The 20,202-nt window shown below is 33.9% G+C and overlaps 2 protein-coding genes across 2 annotated transcripts; both read left to right on the top strand.

The window, feature by feature from the left end:
* The first annotated feature begins 141 nt into the window (after window positions 1-141).
* On the top strand, window positions 142-7,391 carry LOC131602034 (linoleate 13S-lipoxygenase 2-1, chloroplastic-like). Its single transcript, XM_058873979.1, has 8 exons — window positions 142-574; window positions 3,706-3,974; window positions 4,061-4,298; window positions 4,392-4,706; window positions 4,789-4,874; window positions 4,949-5,059; window positions 5,177-5,478; window positions 5,561-7,391. Exons 1-8 carry the CDS (start codon window positions 241-243, stop codon window positions 6,588-6,590), a joined length of 2,685 nt encoding a protein of 894 aa, XP_058729962.1. The 5' UTR covers window positions 142-240; the 3' UTR covers window positions 6,591-7,391.
* An 11,332-nt stretch (window positions 7,392-18,723) lies between these two features.
* LOC131605185 (uncharacterized) lies at window positions 18,724-19,798 on the top strand. Its single transcript, XM_058877573.1, has 4 exons — window positions 18,724-18,985; window positions 19,214-19,386; window positions 19,495-19,684; window positions 19,773-19,798. The coding sequence occupies exons 1-4, from the start codon at window positions 18,724-18,726 to the stop codon at window positions 19,796-19,798; spliced, it is 651 nt and encodes a 216-aa protein (XP_058733556.1).
* Window positions 19,799-20,202: the final 404 nt, after the last annotated feature.

Here is a 20,202-nt window from a genome sequence, read left to right as displayed (position 1 = left end):
CGAGTCCTCTCCTGTATTCTTTCTTTTTCTTCTATGTTTTTTGCGTGTTGCAAAAAAATAGTATAAACAACTTATACACGTGAAAAATGTAGTTATATTTGATATTTTATAAATAAAAACTTTATATAATTTTACCTAGTACCTAGATTCATTGTATTATAAATATGTCTAACATGGGATAAGGTATTTCCACACCATATTGTCGCATAGATTCCATCACAAAGAATCAAAACAGAAAACATGCTAATGCAACAAACTTATTGGAGGCCAAATAGCGTGATCTTGCAAAAGCCATGCCTCCATAGATGTTTTCAGGTTGGGTTGTCAAGGCCATTGTTGACAAAGAAAAAGAAAGAGAGGAAATTTAAGAATGAGTGCATGAAAATCAAAGCTGTGGCTGTGAGTGAAGAAGCAATAGAAAGAAAATCAGTTGAAGTGAAAGCTATAGTGACTGTTAAGCCAGTGGTTGAAGGGGTTCTCTCAAACGTGGGACTACAAAGAGGTCTTGATAAAATAAGTGATTTGATGGGTAAATCAATTCTCTTGGAGCTTGTTAGCTCTGAGCTAGATCCAAGTAAGTCATTTTTAAATTATAAATATGACCTAAAGAAATCATTTAAAAGTGGAAGGAAATTTTGTAAAAATAAAAAAAAATTCATTTTAAAATTAAGAAAGCAAAAAAACTTATTAATTTTATAAAGATAAAAATATATATTTAATCTTGAAATCAATATATGTTTAAGTTCATGCTAAATTTTAGTTACATAATTGTTGTGATATTATTTATGACATTGCTGAAACTTTGCTGAAAATTTTTTAAACATTATATTTATGAGTTTATGAGTGTATTTTCCACATTTTCTTTTGTATTTTATTATACTATTATTTTTTTAAATAATACTTTTTATTTATATTCTATTTTTTCAAACAAATTATAAGTTGTTTTTAATCCATACGAAACATAGAAATGATTTATGTTGGATTATGAAATAATTTTACTATCAAATATAAAAATTGACATTTGAAATTAGAAGATTGAGGAGGGATTTGAAGACTTAACAAATTAAACACAAGAATATCAACAAAACATTTCAATACACATAAATTAACATGTTTTACACTTTAAAACTAATTTGTAACAAGACTAAAATAAATTTTGTTGGAGAAGAAACAAAAGGTAAAAATATATGAATACTAGAGAAGAGAATTTTAACACGAAGAAAGCACCCATATCATATCAGAACGACGGTAGAGAGAAATAGTGGTGACGGACAACGAAAATAGTAGTTTGGTGAAAGCAAGTTTTTGTAACTTATAGTTTCTACTTTCTATGTTTTGGAATTCAGCTTTAGATGCATTTTTGCTGAAAGGAAGGAAACATAAACAAAGATGGAGAATGGTTAGACTGATACAAAATTTGGACTTAATAATAGGTGAAATAATATATGACAAAATGCATTTTTTGTTCCCGTATGTTAACCTCGGGGTTTATTTTGGTCCTTAACTTCAAAAAAATTCATATTGGTCTCATAACTCTTCAAAAGATATCATGTTGGTACTTTTCGTCTAATTAGCGAATGAAAAATTCAAAAATCAGTCGCTAAATCAGTCGCTAATATGACAAAAAAGACTAAAATGATACCTTTTGAAGATGCAAGGGAATATGGAACTTTTTGAAGTTAAGGGACCAAAAATTGTATTTTGCTATAAAATATTGGGTTAAATAAGTTTTTGGTCCCTATAAATATTGCAGTTTTCATTTTTAGTCCCTCCCTGCCTTTAGACAACGGTTTTTACAAAAAAACCGTTGCCAAAACCAGCTAAGACCGTTGCCAAAATCCAAGAGGGACTAAAAATGAAACTGCAATATTCATAGGGACCAAAAACTTATTTAACCCTAAAATATTTATATAGTAATTATAGCTATTGGTTCGGTCCACCGATTTGACAATTCCTAAAAACTAAAACCGAGAATCAAACCAAACCACATCGGTTTTCATTGGTTCGGTTCGATTTTAGAACCGAACAAAAATAATCATTTTTTTCAGTTTGGTATGAATTGTCTGTTTAATTGGTTTATTTTATCCGCTTACATTTTTAGTCCCTCCCTGCCTTTAAGCAACGGTTTTTACAAAAAAACCGTTGCCAAAATCCAGGAGGGACTAAAAATGAAACTGCAATATTTATAGGGACCAAAAAATTATTTAACCCTAAAATATTTATACAGTGATTATAGCTATTGGTTCGGTTCACCGATTTGACAATTCCTAAAAATTAAAACCGAGAATCAAACCACATCGGTTTTCATTGGTTCGATTCGATTTTAAAACCGAACAAAAATAATCATTTTTTTTTCAGTTTGGTATGAATTGTCTGTTTAATTGGTTTTTTTTTATCCGCTTACATCGCTAAGTAATGTTAAACTCTTCCTCAACCCAAATATTCAATAAATAAAAGTTGAAGAGTTCAATCGTTTAACTCTCATAAGGTTAGAAGGTTAGAATGGAAGTCACACATCAGGAAGTGGGGTCGTCATCAGACTAGCAAGGGACGTTCCCTAGAAATGATAAGCGTATAAGTAATCGGTTTGAGATGTGAGGGCTACCCATGGATAAGTGTTTGTTCTCTAAAAAGGGGTCATCCCACCTTTCAACAACTTTGAAGTTGCATATCTTAATTACTTAGGAATTTTTTCCCTTCCTGTTTCGCCCTATAAATTGTCCTTATGTATAAATAGTGCGTGAAGGCTTTTAAGCATTGGCGTGAGTATAAGAACATCTCACCTAAGTTAGTGTTATTCTTCTAATTGTTATACTATTTTGAGCCGGCAAAAGTCCCAAAAAGAGGGAAATACAATTGCACGGAGATCCAACCTAAAAAGCACCTTCAGGGAATAGTGAGGTATTAGGTAGAAACGTAACAGAAGGTCGAACACTTGATTTTATCTGTCTAAAGATTGTCGTCGTCAGATTTGATTAGACGATTCCCTGCATCTCACATTGTAGTATACAAGAAGAATTTAAACGTCTCCCATATATAAGCTTCACTACAAGTTGTTTGTAGGTATTAACTTAAACTCACTCACCTTATCACTTTTCGATCACCCCAGTAACATAAACTTTAAAGTGCTAACCTTGCAGATTCATCCCGTTCTGCTGGACCTGAAACACTGGCTGCGCATTATAGAAACTCATTTCTTGACATTTCTTCTCCACTTCTTTTCATTTCATCATACCAATTAAAATGCCAAATCAAGTTCAAATCTCGCCAATATAACTCATGTTAGATACAAATAAATACATCTTTAATAATACCGCATAAAAAAAATAGTGGGAAAAATATCCTTCAAAATTTTTTTTTCTATCCAATGATCAATTAATTTGTTTACATTTTCACCATTATTAATATTCTACACCAAATTGTTAGCAAAGCAACATATATTATCATATATCCTATTGCAGCCAACATTCATAATATCATGCCACCACAATGAATCATTGCTGCCTATGATAATTTCATGTCTATTTGTGATTTTTTAGCAAGGTAGGCCATACCTTAATGAGAGTAATTTGGGAAAAAAAATCAAATTATTTAACTTATTCTTCAAGTTAAAATCTCAACAAAACACAACTAAATTGACTAATTTATGCTTTAACTTAAATTCATGTCTATTTGTAATGTTTTCCTTTGTTTTGTTTCAAAAAGAGACAAAATTAGAGAAGAGAAGAATCAAAGGTTACGTTCGTTTGACGAATCGATCAGCACAAGAAGTAAAATATGAAGCTGAATTTGAAGTACCAGCAAATTTTGGAGAGATTGGTGCTATTCTTGTGGAAAATGAACATAGAAAGGAAATATTCATGAGAGAAATTGTTCTTGATGGATTTCTCACTGGTCCTGTTAAATTTTCTTGTGAATCTTGGGTTCGTTCCAAGTTTGACAACCCTACTAAGAGAGTGTTTTTTTCAAACAAGGTACCGAAATTCGTTAGTATTCCCTCCATGTGTTTGAAATGTGATGACTCAAATTAGAATATGATGTTTAATTGATTTTTGAACAGTCATATTTGCCTTCTGAAACACCAGAAGGATTGAAAATGTTAAGAGAAGGGGAACTGATAAGTTTACGAGGCAATGGACAAGGCGAACGCCAATGGTTTGATCGAATATATGACTATGATGTGTATAATGACCTTGGAGATCCTGACACCGATCCCAAACACAAGAGACCTGTTCTCGGTGGCAGTGAACATCCATATCCTAGACGTTGTAGAACCGGAAGACCTCGTTGTAATACTGGTATGTGTAACTAAAAGTTAACTGTCTAAAAATGCAGCAGTGTTGAAATTCGTATTTTTGCTTATATATATATATATATTTTTGCATGAACAGATCCATTGTCTGAGAAAAGAAGCAGCAGTGTCTACGTGCCTAGGGACGAATGCTTCTCTAGTGTAAAACAACTCGTAATTTCAGAAAATACCTTACAGTCTGTTTTCAATCCTCTTTTCTCGGGTTTGAAAACATCTGTAATTGACAAGAATCTTGGATTCCCTCTTTTCTCATCCATAGATGACCTTTTCAATGAAGGATATACCTTGCCTCCTCAAAAGGAGAAAGGATTTCTTAGGACTGTGTTGCTGCGGTTGGCCAGGCTTGTCAGTGATGCTACGGTTCTTCGTTTTCAGACTCCCGCCACAGTGGATAGTAAGATATGATTTGTATTCCTGAGAAAATGTGAAAGTTAGTTATACTAGTTAGTTATAATAACTTGGTTTGAATTTGGCAGAGGACAGATTCTTTTGGTTTAGAGATGAAGAATTTGGAAGACAGACTATAGCTGGTCTTAATCCTTGTTGCATCCAATTGGTTACGGTAAACTTCTAGCACAGGTTACTTATTTATTTTTTAAGAAAATCGAAACTCAACGATGATCATTGATAATGTAGGAATGGCCATTGAAAAGCAAACTTGACCCTAATATTTATGGTCCTGCGGAATCAGCAATAACTACGGAAATAATTGAACAACAAATCGGAGGACTCCTTACTGTTGAAGAGGTATGTTCTGAGTTTTAGGATCTTGTTTATATTCTTACATAACCATGCTAAATAAAATGTAGAAGATAAGAGATTTTATGATGCTAAAATTTTGCAATGTTAATAAACTCAATACAGGCCATAGAACAGAAGAAGTTGTTCATTCTAGACTACTATGATTTTTTCATGCCATTAGTAGAGGAAGTTAGAAAACTTGAAGGCACAACATTGTATGGCTCGAGGACTTTGTTCTTTCTAACACCCGATGGCGCATTAAGACCACTAGCAATTGAGCTAGCTCGGCCGCTGATGAATGGAAAGCCACAGTGGAGGCAAGTGTTCACACCTTCTTGGCACTCAACTGAAGTTTGGCTTTGGAGACTTGCCAAAACTCATGTCCTTGCTCATGATGCTGGCTTTCACCAACTTGTTAGTCACTGGTAAGAAACTATAAACTTTTTAAATATATATTAGGATTGTAAAGAGAAAATTATAGCTTAATTGATTTTCATATTTGTTCAGGTTGCGAACTCATTGTAGTACAGAACCATACATCATTGCAACAAACAGGCAACTCAGTGCAATGCATCCAATCTACAGATTATTACTTCCACATTTTAGATACACACTGGAAATCAATGCACTTGCACGTGAAAAGCTAATAAATGTCGATGGAATAATAGAGAGTAGCTTCACTCCCAAACAACTTTCCCTTTTACTAAGTTCAATAGCCTATGATAAACACTGGCAATTCGACTTACAAGCCCTTCCGAATGACCTAATCCACAGAGGATTGGCAGAAAAAGATCCAAATGCCCCTCATGGCTTGAAACTGGCCATAGAAGATTACCCTTATGCAAATGATGGTCTTGTTCTTTGGGATGCTATCAAATCTTGGGTCACTGATTATGTCAACCACTACTATAATACAGATACAAGAAATGTTGAGTCAGATAAAGAATTGCAAGCATGGTGGGATGAGATTAGAAATGTTGGACATGGTGACAAGAAAGATGAACCTTGGTGGCCTAATTTGAAAACAAATGAAGATCTTATTGAAATTGTGACGACCATTGTTTGGATAACATCAGGACATCACGCGGCGATGAATTTTGGTCAGTACACTTATGCGGGATATTTTCCTAATAGACCGGCCATTGCGAGAACCAACATGCCTACAGAAGACCCCTCTGATCAAGAACTTGAACTTTTCTATAATAAACCAGAAGTGACATTGTTGAAGTGTTTTCCTTCGCAAATTCAAGCATTGACGGTGATGACAGTGTTGGATATTTTGTCTACGCATTCCCCAGACGAGGAATATCTTGGACAAACGATTGAGCCGGCTTGGGAAGAGGAACCAATGGTTAAGGCTGCTTTTGAAAAGTTTAAAGGGAAGTTAATGGAGCTTGAAGGTATAATTGATAAGAGGAATGCTAATAAGAATCTGAGGAACAGAAGTGGTGCTGGGATTTTGCCTTATGAGCTTTTGAAGCCAACTTCAGAACCTGGTGTAACAGGAAAAGGTGTTCCATATAGCATCTCTATTTGATTTTAACACGTGTTGTGGATTAGTCTGTGTTGTATTTAATTGTGTTTCCTTGGTCTTTAAATGTCTATTTTGAGCTCACTGTAATAAAATGTAATTAGTAACTTTGAATAAAGTCTTATTGTGGTATTTGGATCGAACATTAGTCTTGACAAATGTAGCTTCATGGTTGGACAAAGTAGTGTTGTAGTCGAACTCTGTTCTAGCATGCAATAGTCGAAGATGTGCATGCTATAGTCGAAGCTTGTTCTAGCATGCAGTTGTATAATTTAGCTTAGTGTCTAAGTTAGCTATGTATACTTGTAATCACAAACCTTAACGAAAAAGAGTCCCTAGCCTTTGAAGAAGTTCAATCAACGTTGTATTTGAAGAACTTGAACGAAAGAAAGGAGCAAAAGCCATCATATGTTGGTGAAGAATTGTCTGTCAAAGAAAAATTCCCGAAGAAGGATGGTAAGTTTGAGAAGTTGAAAGGTAAATATCAGCACAAGTTAAATATTGGTATTGCTCCTGCAATTAGGTGTTATCACTGTAAGAAAGAGGGCTACACAAGAAAGGTGTGCCCTGAACACTTGAATAATCATGGAGGTAAGGATAATGGCAACACAACTATTGTGCAAGTTGATTTTGAATCATATGATGTTATGTCATTTCAAGCAGCGACTCTAGAAAGGAGTGGATTATGGATTCAGGGTGTACTTAGCATATGAATCCAAATAAAGACGTGTTTAAGGAGTTATGTGATCAAGATGGTGGATCAGTGCTGCTGGAAAACAACAAAGCCTGCAAGAATAGAATTGTAAATTCACCAAGGGAATATTGTGTATACACCTTGATTGAATATTATTCATTTAGGAATTTATTTGGGTTAGAAACTAAACCTGTTAAAAGCTTTGGTTTGAAATTGTGTGATTCAGTTCCTATTTAGGTTCGAGATTAGCCCGTTATAAAATTTCATAGGTTCAAGCTCATCCTAGTATAAAAAGCTTGGCAGGTTCTTGGTCATCCCGTTATTAAGACCAATATATCTTGAAGCTCATCCCGGTATTAAAAGCTACATAGGTTCGAGATCAGCTTGGTGATAAAATTTCACAGGTTATTGGTTATCTAGTGTAAAACCATGGTTTAGAGCTCGAGGTTTAAGAAGCTTGAAGAGTAACAGCTCCAATCTTCTTTCTTGTGGAAAGAAGACTAACTGCTTCAATCCATCATTGGGAAGGAAGACTGGCCATTTCACTTCTAAGTTTATCTGGAATAAATGACGCAAACACTCACATCCATCGTCTTGTATTATTTGGGTGAAGATGAACCATCATTTTCTTGTATAAGGGGGTTCGTGAGTCTTTCATACTAAAAGCTCTCAATTTTTATTGGAAACTCCCCAAATTAATTCTTGAGGAGAGAAGTAGGTCCTTTTGTTCTGACCGAATCTTAATAAATCTCGGTGTTCCTCTTTTCCTTTATCTCTTTTAATTTCTGCAAGTTATTTTCTGCTTTTTATTTTTCCGCTGCTAAGTTTCCAAAAATGTTTTTAAAATTTGATTTTATTTCTCAAAGTTTTTTAAAATTAATGTTTCATGAGCCACACAATTCACCCCTTTCTTGTGTGTGAAGTCTTAACTCCAACAGCTTCTTGATTTGTAAATTGATTAGGGATTGGGGCTCTTTATTGTCCAGTTGCCTCTGGTCGACCAAATCAATGACAAGGATCCATGCATGATGATCCTATGTTAAAAGGACAAAAAGTGCTCTGAAAAAGCAGATCGATGAATGCTTTATTTATATTAGTGTGATTGTTATAGAAATTGTGACTTCGGTCAAGTGGATTTAAGAGTGGAAATCCATAAAAATCAGGAGTCGATTCTCACCCACAGCGTCAATGTTAGGTTGAAGAACCATAATTGTTCTGTGGACGAAGAATGGATTAACCTGCAAGAATTGCACTCCAATGTTCAAATTAGCGAGGGGATCAGAAAGTGATGTGAGATTGAGAATGTATTAGAATCATACGTTTTTCTTCACGTGAGAACCTTTATTACTGAGAAAACTCCAAGTCCCACGTTGTTTAGAGATAGAGTCTTGAAATGGTTTATATAGAGTGACACTCCTCATCTTACAAGTCGGCTTTGTAAAGGTGAATTATGCCAAAACTCTAATATAGTATCAAAGCCTATTGATCGGATCATCGGTCTCCCATCACTTATATCATACACCAAACTCAACAGAGTTTTGAGTGTGAAAAGATGATGTATTGAAAAAACTTAGATCTCACATTGATTAAAGATAAAACATTGAAATTGTTTATAAAAAGTGATACCTCTCACCTTACAACTTATATATATATATATATATATATATATATATATATATATATATATATATATATATATATATATATATATATATATATATATATATATATATATATATATATATATATATATATATATATATATATATATATATATATATGTGAGTTAATTGGAGTGTTCTAGATCTGAATCAGGTGTGAATTTTCTCAAATTAACCATTTAGTAGATAATATAATATTAAAAAAATCCAGAAATATGATAAAAAATCCTAAGTTTTTAGAAAGTTTGAATTAGTCATTTTTAACATAAAATAATTGAAATGTTGATAGTAATCTTTCTGAGTTTTCATAGTATATATTTTTTGTATTATTATTGACAAAATGGCCATTATTATTGATGAGAGGGAAAGTGTGGTGACCGAATTAGCAGGTCCCCAGAGACAATTCACTACGATGCAACATCAAACTCTTTTGTAAAATATTTAAGATTGATCGATTAATAAATTTTTGCCCACACAAAATAATGATGTTTGGTATACTTTCATTTTCCAATTTCTAGTTTTAGACATTAATTCATTGCCTTTGCTTGTTTATAAATGAAGTCGAGACAAATATGATGAGAAAGTGGTACATACTACTCTAAAAAATTGATGTAGAAAATGCATGAATCAAATTAAAACTTGACATTGACCCTGCATACATACATGGTCCTATGTGCCAGAGCTGGAAAACGTGTGATGTTGTCTGAACATAATGAATATTTTTATTAATTTAGAAGGTATACTTTTTATATGGTTATATAAAAGTAGAAAGTGTAAACGTACATATATATGCACCACAAACTCAATAATCAATATAAGAACAACATTATCAGCAAAACTCCACTACATATTGAAAAAAAAAATACAAGGACAACTTATTATTTTTATTATAATTTGTTCTTGTTTAAAGAATTAGATACGGTGGAGTTTGTCCTCAGAGGTGAGGAAAGTTTGGAAACTAGATGTTACTGTGATGAGTTTTAGGAATTTAGAAGAAGTGAGTGAGCAGTGCACTGGAAGATATAGATGTTACCGGTTGATAAGGTGAGGAGTGTCCCACTATATATACTCTTTCAATGCTTTATCTCCAACCAATGTGGGACTTTTAGGATCTTCCTAATACACCCCCTCACGCTCAACACTCTTTTTGGGCTTGGTGCGTGGATATTAACGGTGGGCGGCCCATGGTCCGATCGATAGGCTCTGATACCATATTAGAGTGTGACCTAACTCATCCTTACATAACCGGTTGGTAAGGTGAGGAGTGTCCCTCTATATATACTCTTTCAATGCTCTATCTCCAACCAATGTGGGACTTTTAGGATCTTCCTAATACCATATGCCTCTAGTATGCATCCTAACTCCTAGCATCAGAGTTCGTGACCCTGTCGATTAGGTACTCGGTTACCGCCTAGATGTAGTACTAGATGCAACTCATACAAAGCTTTATTAGTATATAACCCGCGCGTTGCGCAGTTGACCTATAAGATATTATTGTAATTTTATATAATATTTTAAACTTCAAATTATAGTTATTATATTTATTATGATGACTATGAAATCTAATACATATATATATATATATATATATATATATATATATATATATATATATATATATATATATATATATATATATATATATATATATATATTAAATGACGATGATTCAATATCACATATTTATATACACATAATTATGAATATTATAATTAATTTAATTGTTAATTAAAATTTGTATGAGTTGCAAAATATAAAAAAAAAATTAGTTGAAAAATGTATTAGTTATATTTATATATATTTAGTCTATCAATGACATGTTTAAATTATTAGCTTTTGATATTATATTTATTTTAATTTTATAACATTTCTCTATCCTCCTAACTACTATTAATTTTTTATATTTTTCATAGATTCTAAATTATTCATTAATTTCCTTCGATGATATTCATTTCATTATTATTATCATAAAATATTTAAAAATTGTTTTATTATTATTATAATTAATTTTGAAGTAATGATGATTCAATTCAACGGTTTCATAAGATGTAATGATAGTTGTCATTAAATTTATTATAATCAACTTAAAATTATAATATTTAAAATTTTAAAAATAAATAAATTAATTATTGAAAAAATAAGACCTTGAATAAGTAATTTTTTTGGTTTTTTTTTTTTTTTTTGACAAAAGAAAACTATATCATTTCATTAATAATAATATTCTGGATACATGTTGGAATATCAGTAAAATTGTGAAAACTAGCTAGGGATGGAGCCACCCGTGCAAGAGCATGAGCAACCTCATTGGCTTGTCTTCTAACGAACTTAACATGAGAGTTCCTTAAGGAGAGAGTAATTAACCTTCTACAATCATTGACGATAGCTCCAAAGTCCGAGTCGTTTGGCTTCATAGAGATCACACCATCGACAACTTGCTTGGCGTCTAAATCAAAGTCCATATTATCAAAACCCAAGTTGATAACCCACTTTATAGCTGACAACAGACCTATGGCTTCTCCTATAGTCACTTCAGTACATGGGGAGAACCATTCTGTTCTAGCTGCAATAAACTGACCCGCGTCATTTCTAATACAAATACCAATGCCTACTTTATTCTGGGAGAAGGATGCATCAATATTACACTTGAGGCGACCAGCAGAAGGTTTGCACCACCTAGTAACAGTTGACCGAGGATTGTTAATCTCACTGTTTTGGCGATGTTGTTGAGCATTCTTCCATCCCGCCAAAAGTTGAGCCGCTCGCTGACATATTGCCTCTGTCGGTTCTTCCGCGGAATTCCAGATATGATTATTTCTCCCTTTCCAAATGCTCCAAAGAATGACAGAGAACAAAGATAGATTATCATGATTTGACACCTGCAGGAAAGAAAAAATAACAGAAGCGAACGTCCCTCCATTGCTAATGCATTGTTGCAACATGGGCCATAGCCCCACTTTAGTCCAACACTCGATACTTTTGGGACACTGGAAGAAAAGATGGTAGGAATTTTCCTCATTATTATTACAACCAACACAAGTAGCTGGGCAAGAGATCCCTTTATCCAAAAGTCTCCGTCTAGTAGACACACAATCTCGACATAGCCGCCACAAAAAATTCTTTACTCTCGGGGGAGTTTTAATTTTCCATAACAGATTCCAATTTTCATTAATTCTAAGATGAGAGGTATCAATAGCTTCATTGATGCAATATCGATAAGCACTTCGAACCGAGAATTTTCCATCTTTATCACACCTCCAAATCAATTTGTCATCACGGACCGAAACAAAGAGCGGTGTGTTTTGCACCTTTTGCGCAAGCTCTTCCCCTACTAAAGACAAAACCAACTCATGATTCCATTGTTTACCATTCGGCATCAACAAATCGGAGACTTTGAGATTACTCACAAGTAAATTATGAGGCCACGGGTTTTCTATAGAGGTACCATCATAAATCCAGTTTTGATTCCATACCGAAATGTTCTCTCCTGAACCTATACTCCATTTGAGGCCTCCCTTCATCACAAATTTGGAGCTCCAAATACTTCGCCAAACATAACTGGGATTATGACCAATATTAGAGTTGAGGTAATCAGAATTAGGAAAATACCTGGCTTTGTAGAGGCGAGAAACAATAGTATCGGGATTAGCCATAATTCTCCAAGCTTGCTTGCTTAGCATCGCATAATTGAAGGCACTGCAATTCTTAAATCCCATACCCCCAACATTTTTCGGCATGGATAAGCGATCCCACGATAACCAGTGAATGCCTCTGGCTATATCTCTTTTATTACCCCACCAAAAGGAATTCATCATCTTTTCAATCTCATCTATTAAAGTAGAAGGGAGAAGAAAAAGGCTCATCATATAAGTCGGAATAGATTGTAGCACCGATTTAATCATGGTTTCCCTCCCTGCTTGAGATAGGCTTCTGCTACTCCAAGAATTAATTTTCTTCCAAATTCTATCTTTAATAAATTTGAATGTTGCTCTTCTACTTCTACCAACCATAGAGGGGACACCAAGGTACTTACCAGTGCCTAGCACTTGTTGAACTCCTAAAGAGGTGGCCAGCGAATTCCTAATATTTGGATCAACATTCCTACTGCAATAGAACTCCGATTTCTGGAAATTGATAGCTTGACCAGAAGCATCCTCATACGTGGTAAGAATATCCTTCATGATATTAGTTTCTTCATTAGTAGCTCTGAAGAAGAGAAAGCAGTCATCGGCGAACAGAAGGTGAGAGATAATAGGAGCATTCCTGCAAATTTTAATACCATGAATATCACCTCTATTTTCTGCTTTTCTGATTAGAGCCGAAAGGCCTTCTGCACAAAGAATAAATAAATACGGAGAGAGAGGGTCCCCCTGCCTCAGCCCACGACCAGGGGTAATCGGGCCAACCGTATTACCATTAACTAACACAGAATACTCAACGGTTTCAACACAAAGCATTATCCACTTTATCCATTTCTGACAAAATCCCATAGTGATTAGAATATCCTTCAAATACTCCCAGCCAATCCTGTCATAAGCTTTACTGATATCTAGCTTAAGCGCTATCTCGCCAACTTTGCCTCTGGTTTTAGTCTTCATATGATGAACCACCTCAATAGCAACCATAGCATTGTCTAATATAGATCTTCCAGGGACAAAAGCTGACTGGTTATCAGAGACACACTTCCCCAAAACTTTCTTGAGTCTGTTAGCAAGGACCTTCGCTATCACTTTGTAAAGAACGTTGCAGAGAGCAATTGGTCGCCAATCCTTCATCGAGGTTTGGTTTTCACCTTTAGGAATGAGAGCAATATTAGTTTTATTGAGACTTTCTGGGAAAGCTCCAGTTTCAAGCCAATCACAACCAGCATTGAACATATCCGTACCACACGTATCCTAGAACTGATGATAAAATCCTGGGTTATAACCGTCAGGTCCTGGACTTTTATCCGCTTGCATGGAGAAAATAGCATCTTTGAATTCTTCAATGGTGAACATCTCTGTCAATAACTTGTTATCATTATCTGTAATAGATCTATCCATAGCTTGTAGAACCCGTTCTCGAGAGCTAGGCTTCTCTTGGAAGATATCAACAAAATAATCATGAGCCACTTGGCACATTCCTGAAGTGGAGTTGGTTACGTCTCCATTTTCCTTTGTTAGAGATGTAATCGTATTGACTTTCTTCCGAACAGTAGCAGTGATGTGGAAAAAGCGGGTATTCAAGTCACCATCCTTGTACCAATGAACTTTAGCTCTTTGCTTCCAGAATAAATCATCTTTCACAAGTAACGAATTCAATCGATTCTTAAGGGCTGCAAAGTAATTGAAGTTCCTGTCACAAATGTTATGTCTGGCAGTATCCAACTTCTTGCAAGTGTTATCAATCTCCTTACGAACTTTACACCAATTATGTCGACTCCACTTTAACATTTCTTCTCCACATAAATTATGTTTCATAATAATGTCTTCATGATCACAATTGAGCCATTGCTCACACACAAACTCTTTGAATCCCGGTTCTGTGAGCCACGCATTTTCGAATTTAAACCCTCTGCACACAGAATGCTGAACCGAGTGAGAGTCACACCTTAGAAGGAGCGGATAATGGTCGGAAGACGCTGCTGTCAAACATTCTAGCTTTGCATTCGGGAAAAGGATACTCCAGTCCAAGTTTATCATGGCTCTGTCAAGTCTTTCTTCAACAGCCCTTTCCGTTCCTAAACTCTTGAACCAAGTAAAGGAATAACCTTCCAACGATACATCCATCAGCCTGGTTAAAATATATTGTAAGACCATTTTCTTAAAATGAAATATTATATAATATTTTTAAATTTATAGAACAATAGTGCTCAATAACTATTCTTTTCATCTTTAAGCAATTTCAAAGGTGAATAATCAAATTAAAAATTTTAATATTTAAATTTACTTATAAGATAATAGTGTTGTAGAATTATATTTTGCGAAAAAGGTGATACATAATCAATAAATAAGAAAAAAGACAATTAATCATTAAGTAACGTCAATTAAGTAAAATATTCTATTTTTTAAATTTATTCTAAGATTGTTATTCGTAGAAACCGATAAATCTTAAAATTGGAAGACAATCCATTATTAGAATTTATGTGCATCATTATTACTACAACAATAAATAACATATATCAAAATAATATGAGTATAAAATATGATTAAAATAATAATTAGAATTTATACTATAGAAGAAATTAGAATTTATATCCTAAAGAAAGCACAAAGTGTGCCATTCTAGAATTGTGAAGAAAGAGGGAAGAAATTAAAACAAAAAAATAAATAAAAATCAATACAAAAATAAAAAACATCTCTAACATAAGCATATGTATTACAATTTATAGAATTTAGATTCTCCAAATGAAGGCAAGAACATATATCAAAATAAATATGAGAATAAAATATGATTAAAATAATAATTAAAATTTATACTATAGAAGAAAATTAGAATTTATAGTCTAAAGAAAGCACAAATAGTATCATTCTAGAATTGTGAAGAAAGAGGAAAGAAATTAAAACAAAAAAATAAATAAAAATCAATATAGTTATATAATTTTTTAGATAAAATAAATATAAATTATATAAACATTTAAATTATAATAAAAAAATACATAAATTAAGATACTATTAAGATAAAATAAGTACAAAATATACAAAATTAAAATATAATTTCCAATATTTAAAGTTATGTAATAATAAAATAAAATTCAAATGACTTTAAAATCATTATAATGTCATTAATATTCTTGATCAACATATATGATCAAGATCAACTCTTAGACAAAAGAAAACTATAAAACTATTAATTTTATGATTTATACATTAAAATTCATATGAAGGTACAACTAAAAATTATAACAAAAATTACATCAATAAAAGAGAAGAGTTTTATTTGATGCACATATTAGGACTAAACTATGTACTTATTTGAGCGATCATTTCAAAGTCTTTCCTAGCCGTAATGATCCAACAAAATTCATCATCTTCTTTCTTATTCACATAGAAAAAATATATCAATAAATTCAGATGAAAAAATTATATCAATAAAAAGATGTGAGAAAAAATTGTAATGGAACAATTTGGTCTCTATTATGCCATATGTAACGCCCGGAAATTAATTTATTCGCTTAATTTAGACGTTTGTGATGTTCATTGAATTTTCGCGTTTTGAAGCGATTTAGTCGGTATTAGTTCGGGATAGCGGATCGATATTTAATCGTAAATTTTAATGTTTTTAGTATTAATACTATTAATGAGGTAATATGTAGCGTTTTGGGAATTTTCCGAGTAATTGAGATTAGACCGTACATATGAGACAGTGAGTATTCAGTCGGTATATTAAAATAATCAGATTTTATTTTAATGTTTTTTTAAGTGAAAGTATTTATTTTTTTTATTAAGAGTAGAATAAATTTTGAGTTTAATTAATGACATTTCTAAGTGTTAAGGGGTATCTTTTGTTAGGCCCATTAGGTGATGGTGGTCTCTTTTGCCATTTAAAATAAAATAAAATAAGATAGAAGCATAGATAGAGAGAAAGAGAGAACCGAAGAAGTTAAAAACAAAAGATTAGAAGTGGAGGCTAGGGTTTGTGAAGAGGAGAAAGGGGATCCAAAAGTGTTGCTCTAAAGTGCAATTTTTCTCAAATTTCTCCAAGAATCCATTAGAGCTGCACTCAATCCAAGGTAAGGGTGGGGTTCTCTTCATATAGTGGAGCTTATGAAACCTTATATGTTGGGGATTAGGGATTTAGGTTATTGATGTGCTCTGTTGTTGTTAAAATTTCTTTTGGCATGCTGGAAATAAACAGGAGGTTGATTACCATTTTCGTTTTTCATTCTCTTGTCTTCATTTTCGTTTCCTGAAACATGAGTTTATATATATAGATTATGTTATTTAACCTTTTAAGGTCTAACTTTAATGTTGCTGTGGCTTTATGGCCTGCTACTAGATAACAGGATTATACCCTTGTGTTGCTATATGTTAGGAGTAAAATAAATAAAATTGGAAGTATCTAAATAATGTAGTGGGTGGTATGTATCAAGAGTAGATAAAAAGTACTCTTAAATTATATGAGGAATTAATTAACCAAGGTATAAGTCTAGTCTAGTGACCTTAATTAAGATTAATTGAATAGGAAAGGGAGATACTATCAAGAAATTTTAAGTGGCTGGAGATTTAATATATAAGGTGGTGTTTATTTTAAGTATAAGATTATCTTTGGATATATTGTGTCTCTCTCAATTAAATTATCTAGTGCATAAAAATGGCTTGTAGAATATGTATATTTAGTTACAATGATAATGTGCTGGTAGTTGGAATGTGAGGTATACAGAGGATAAGTAAGCTAGCATTAAAAACCTACTACAGATCCTATTACTCTCGTATCAGTGAGCCGAAGTCACTCTGATAAAGGAAAAAGAAATGACATATAGTCTATCCTACACATTTCCCTATTCAAGTTTTAATTAACTACTTTAAATAACTTTAGTATTTTTAGATTTATAATCTATTCTATTGTTATGTAGTTTGTCCTATTCTAGTTTAAAACAAACAAAGAAAAGGTTAATTTTGTTTGAATTAATGTGGTTGTCTTATGAAGTCTAAATTAGGTGAATTGTCGGAATTGTTCTGTTGTTATATGAAGTTGTTATATTACGGGTGAAGTGTTATTACCTTTAATGATCGGTAATAATTATGATATGGGCGATTGTCTTGTGACGAATATTTTGTGAAAATAAATGATGATGATGGTGTTGTGTGATGTCGGGTTCATCGAGTCGCATACATTTGCATATATATTGTGACGGCCTGGATTGGCAAATTAGTGACGAAGGCTTATGCCTTGTGCCTCTGAATTGGGCAATTGGTGACGGGGGCTGAAGCTCCGATTGGTACCACATGCATATACATGAGTCTTGTCCCATATATTTCTATGTGATTCATAGTGTGACGTTTGTGACTTTGTTGTGTTTTGTATTTTTGTGACTTATTAAATGATGGGATTATGTGAAGATGTGAATTGTGACTTAATGATAGAATGACTTTATTAATATTTGTGAATGCGATTAACCGAATATGTCTAATTTCTAATATATAATTTATCATGCGCTCAAGTATATGAATTGATATCTCACCCTTTCTTTGTTTCTCCGTTGCCTTTATATTGGTAACGTGCAGGTGATTCGCATTGAGAGGAGGTTAACCGAGTTGGTCTTGAGTCGTTGTCGCTCTGATACGTAGCACTCGGGGGGACGAACGCGTCGATTTACTTGCTATTGATTTATTATGTTTTGGCAAATACTTGAGTTGTTTATTTGAGATTGCCACTTTAATTGTGTTAATTGTTGAATTAAGATGCTATGAAATCTTTGAACTAATTGTTGAGTTTCCGTTGCACTTCTATGGAAGTTGTTTTATGTTAAAGACTATCATTCGATGTTGTCGGTTCTCCCACATTTTTTTTTATGAATGCTATGTATCCGCTTTATGCGACGAGGTGATTTGTCTTTGAGAATGAATATGTGATACCTCATTTGCTTATTTTTGTGAATTTTTATACTCTGATTTTATTTAAATTTCGTGGGTAGAATTGGGGTGTTACATTAGTGGTATCAGAGCAGGTCGGTCTTGTCCGACCAAGTGTCGAGTCGTAGTGTAGTCTAACAATCATGTATTGTTGTTTGTGCTGATTGTTTTTGTGTTGTAGTGACGCTATGGCTGGGAGGAATGATGCTGCGATAGCTGCTGCTTTGGAAGCGATGGCTCAGGCAATGCAGAACCAACCGAATGCTGACGAGAATGCTGGATCTCGTAGTTTGGCGACTTTCCAAAGGGAGAATCCTCCAGTGTTCAAGGGTACACATGATCCCGATGGTGCTCTTGATTGGTTGAAGGAGATCGAGCGAATTTTCCGTGTTATGGATTGCACTCCTACACAGAAGGTTAGATATGGCACTCATATGCTGGCTAAGGAAGCGGATGATTGGTGGCTTGAGACCCGAAGGAGGTTAGAGGCTCATGGTGAGGAGATCACTTGGATTGCGTTTCGCATGGAGTTCTTAAGGAAATACTTTCCTGAGGATGTCCGTGGTAAGAAGGAGATTGAATTCCTTGAGCTGAAACAAGGGAACAAGTCTGTTGTGGAGTATGCTGCTAAGTTTGGTGAGCTGGCTAAGTTTTACCAATACTATGATGGTCCGAATGGTGAGTTTTCCAAGTGTATCAAGTTTGAGAATGGGTTGCGTCCAGAAATCAAGAAAGCGGTTAGTTACCAGAAGATCCGTATTTTTGTTGATTTGGTGGATAGTTGTCGGATTTATGAGGAGGACAACAATGCTCATTATCGTGTTATTAATGAGAAGAGGGGCAAGAATCAACAAAGCCGTGAGAAACCATATGATGCTGGTAAAGGGAAGCAAAGAGTTGCTCATGGTCATAAGACTAGTGGGGGAGATGCTCCTGCTAGGGTTGTATGCTTCAAGTGTGGTCGACCTGGTCATAAGAGCGATGTTTGTACTGTTGATGTGAAGAGGTGTTACCGTTGTGGTAAGACGGGACATATGTCATCTGCTTGTAAGCATAAGGATGTTGTTTGCTTTAACTGTGGTGTGGAGGGACATATTGATAGCCAGTGTCAGAAGCCAAAGAAGACAGCTGTAGGTGGTAAAGTGTTTGCTTTGTCAGGAACTCAGACATCTAGTGAGGATGGCCTTGTTAGAGGTACTTGTTTCATTAATAGCATTCCTTTAATTACTATTATTGATACCGGTGCCACTCATTGTTTTATTGCTACTGATTGTGTAAAAAGATTGGGTCTTACTTTGTCTGCTATGAATGGAGAAATGGTTGTCGAACTCCCCGCTAAGGGAACGGTGACTACTTCTCTAATGTGTTTGAATTGTCCTTTGTCAATCTTTGATAGAGACTTTGTTGTTGACTTTGTGTGTTTACCGCTTGTTGGTTTGGATGTGGTATTGGGTATGAATTGGTTGAAACGCAACTACGTTCATATCAATTGTTTTAACAACACGGTGAGATTTTCTTCCCTTGAAGAAGAAGGAGTTGGTTTGTTGAATGGTAAGCAGTTGAAGCAACTGATGCAAGACGAAGCGCAAATGTTCTCATTGATGGCGTCCTTGTCTTTTGAGAATCAAGTTCGAATTGATGAGTTAAAGGTGGTGAGAGAATTTTCTGAAGTGTTTCCTGATGACATTCCTGATGTACCTCCAGAAAGAGAA

This window comes from Vicia villosa, linkage group LG5 (genome assembly GCF_029867415.1).
Source record: "Vicia villosa cultivar HV-30 ecotype Madison, WI linkage group LG5, Vvil1.0, whole genome shotgun sequence".
In the NCBI taxonomy this organism is placed as follows: Eukaryota; Viridiplantae; Streptophyta; class Magnoliopsida; order Fabales; family Fabaceae; genus Vicia; species Vicia villosa.
This window is presented reverse-complemented; position numbering and strand designations above follow the sequence as displayed.

Coding starts and splice junctions, on each gene's coding strand:
- LOC131602034 (XM_058873979.1), top strand. CDS start 241: ATGCTAATGCAACAAACTTATTGGAGGCCAAATAGCGTGATCTTGCAA. Junction 575..3,705: donor TAGCTCTGAGCTAGATCCAA/GTAAGTCATTTT, acceptor TGTTTCAAAAAG/AGACAAAATTAGAGAAGAGA. Junction 3,975..4,060: donor GAGTGTTTTTTTCAAACAAG/GTACCGAAATTC, acceptor ATTTTTGAACAG/TCATATTTGCCTTCTGAAAC.
- LOC131605185 (XM_058877573.1), top strand. CDS start 18,724: ATGGCTCAGGCAATGCAGAACCAACCGAATGCTGACGAGAATGCTGGA. Junction 19,387..19,494: donor CTGGTAAAGGGAAGCAAAGA/GTTGCTCATGGT, acceptor GTTGATGTGAAG/AGGTGTTACCGTTGTGGTAA. Junction 19,685..19,772: donor TGAGGATGGCCTTGTTAGAG/GTACTTGTTTCA, acceptor TTGTGTAAAAAG/ATTGGGTCTTACTTTGTCTG.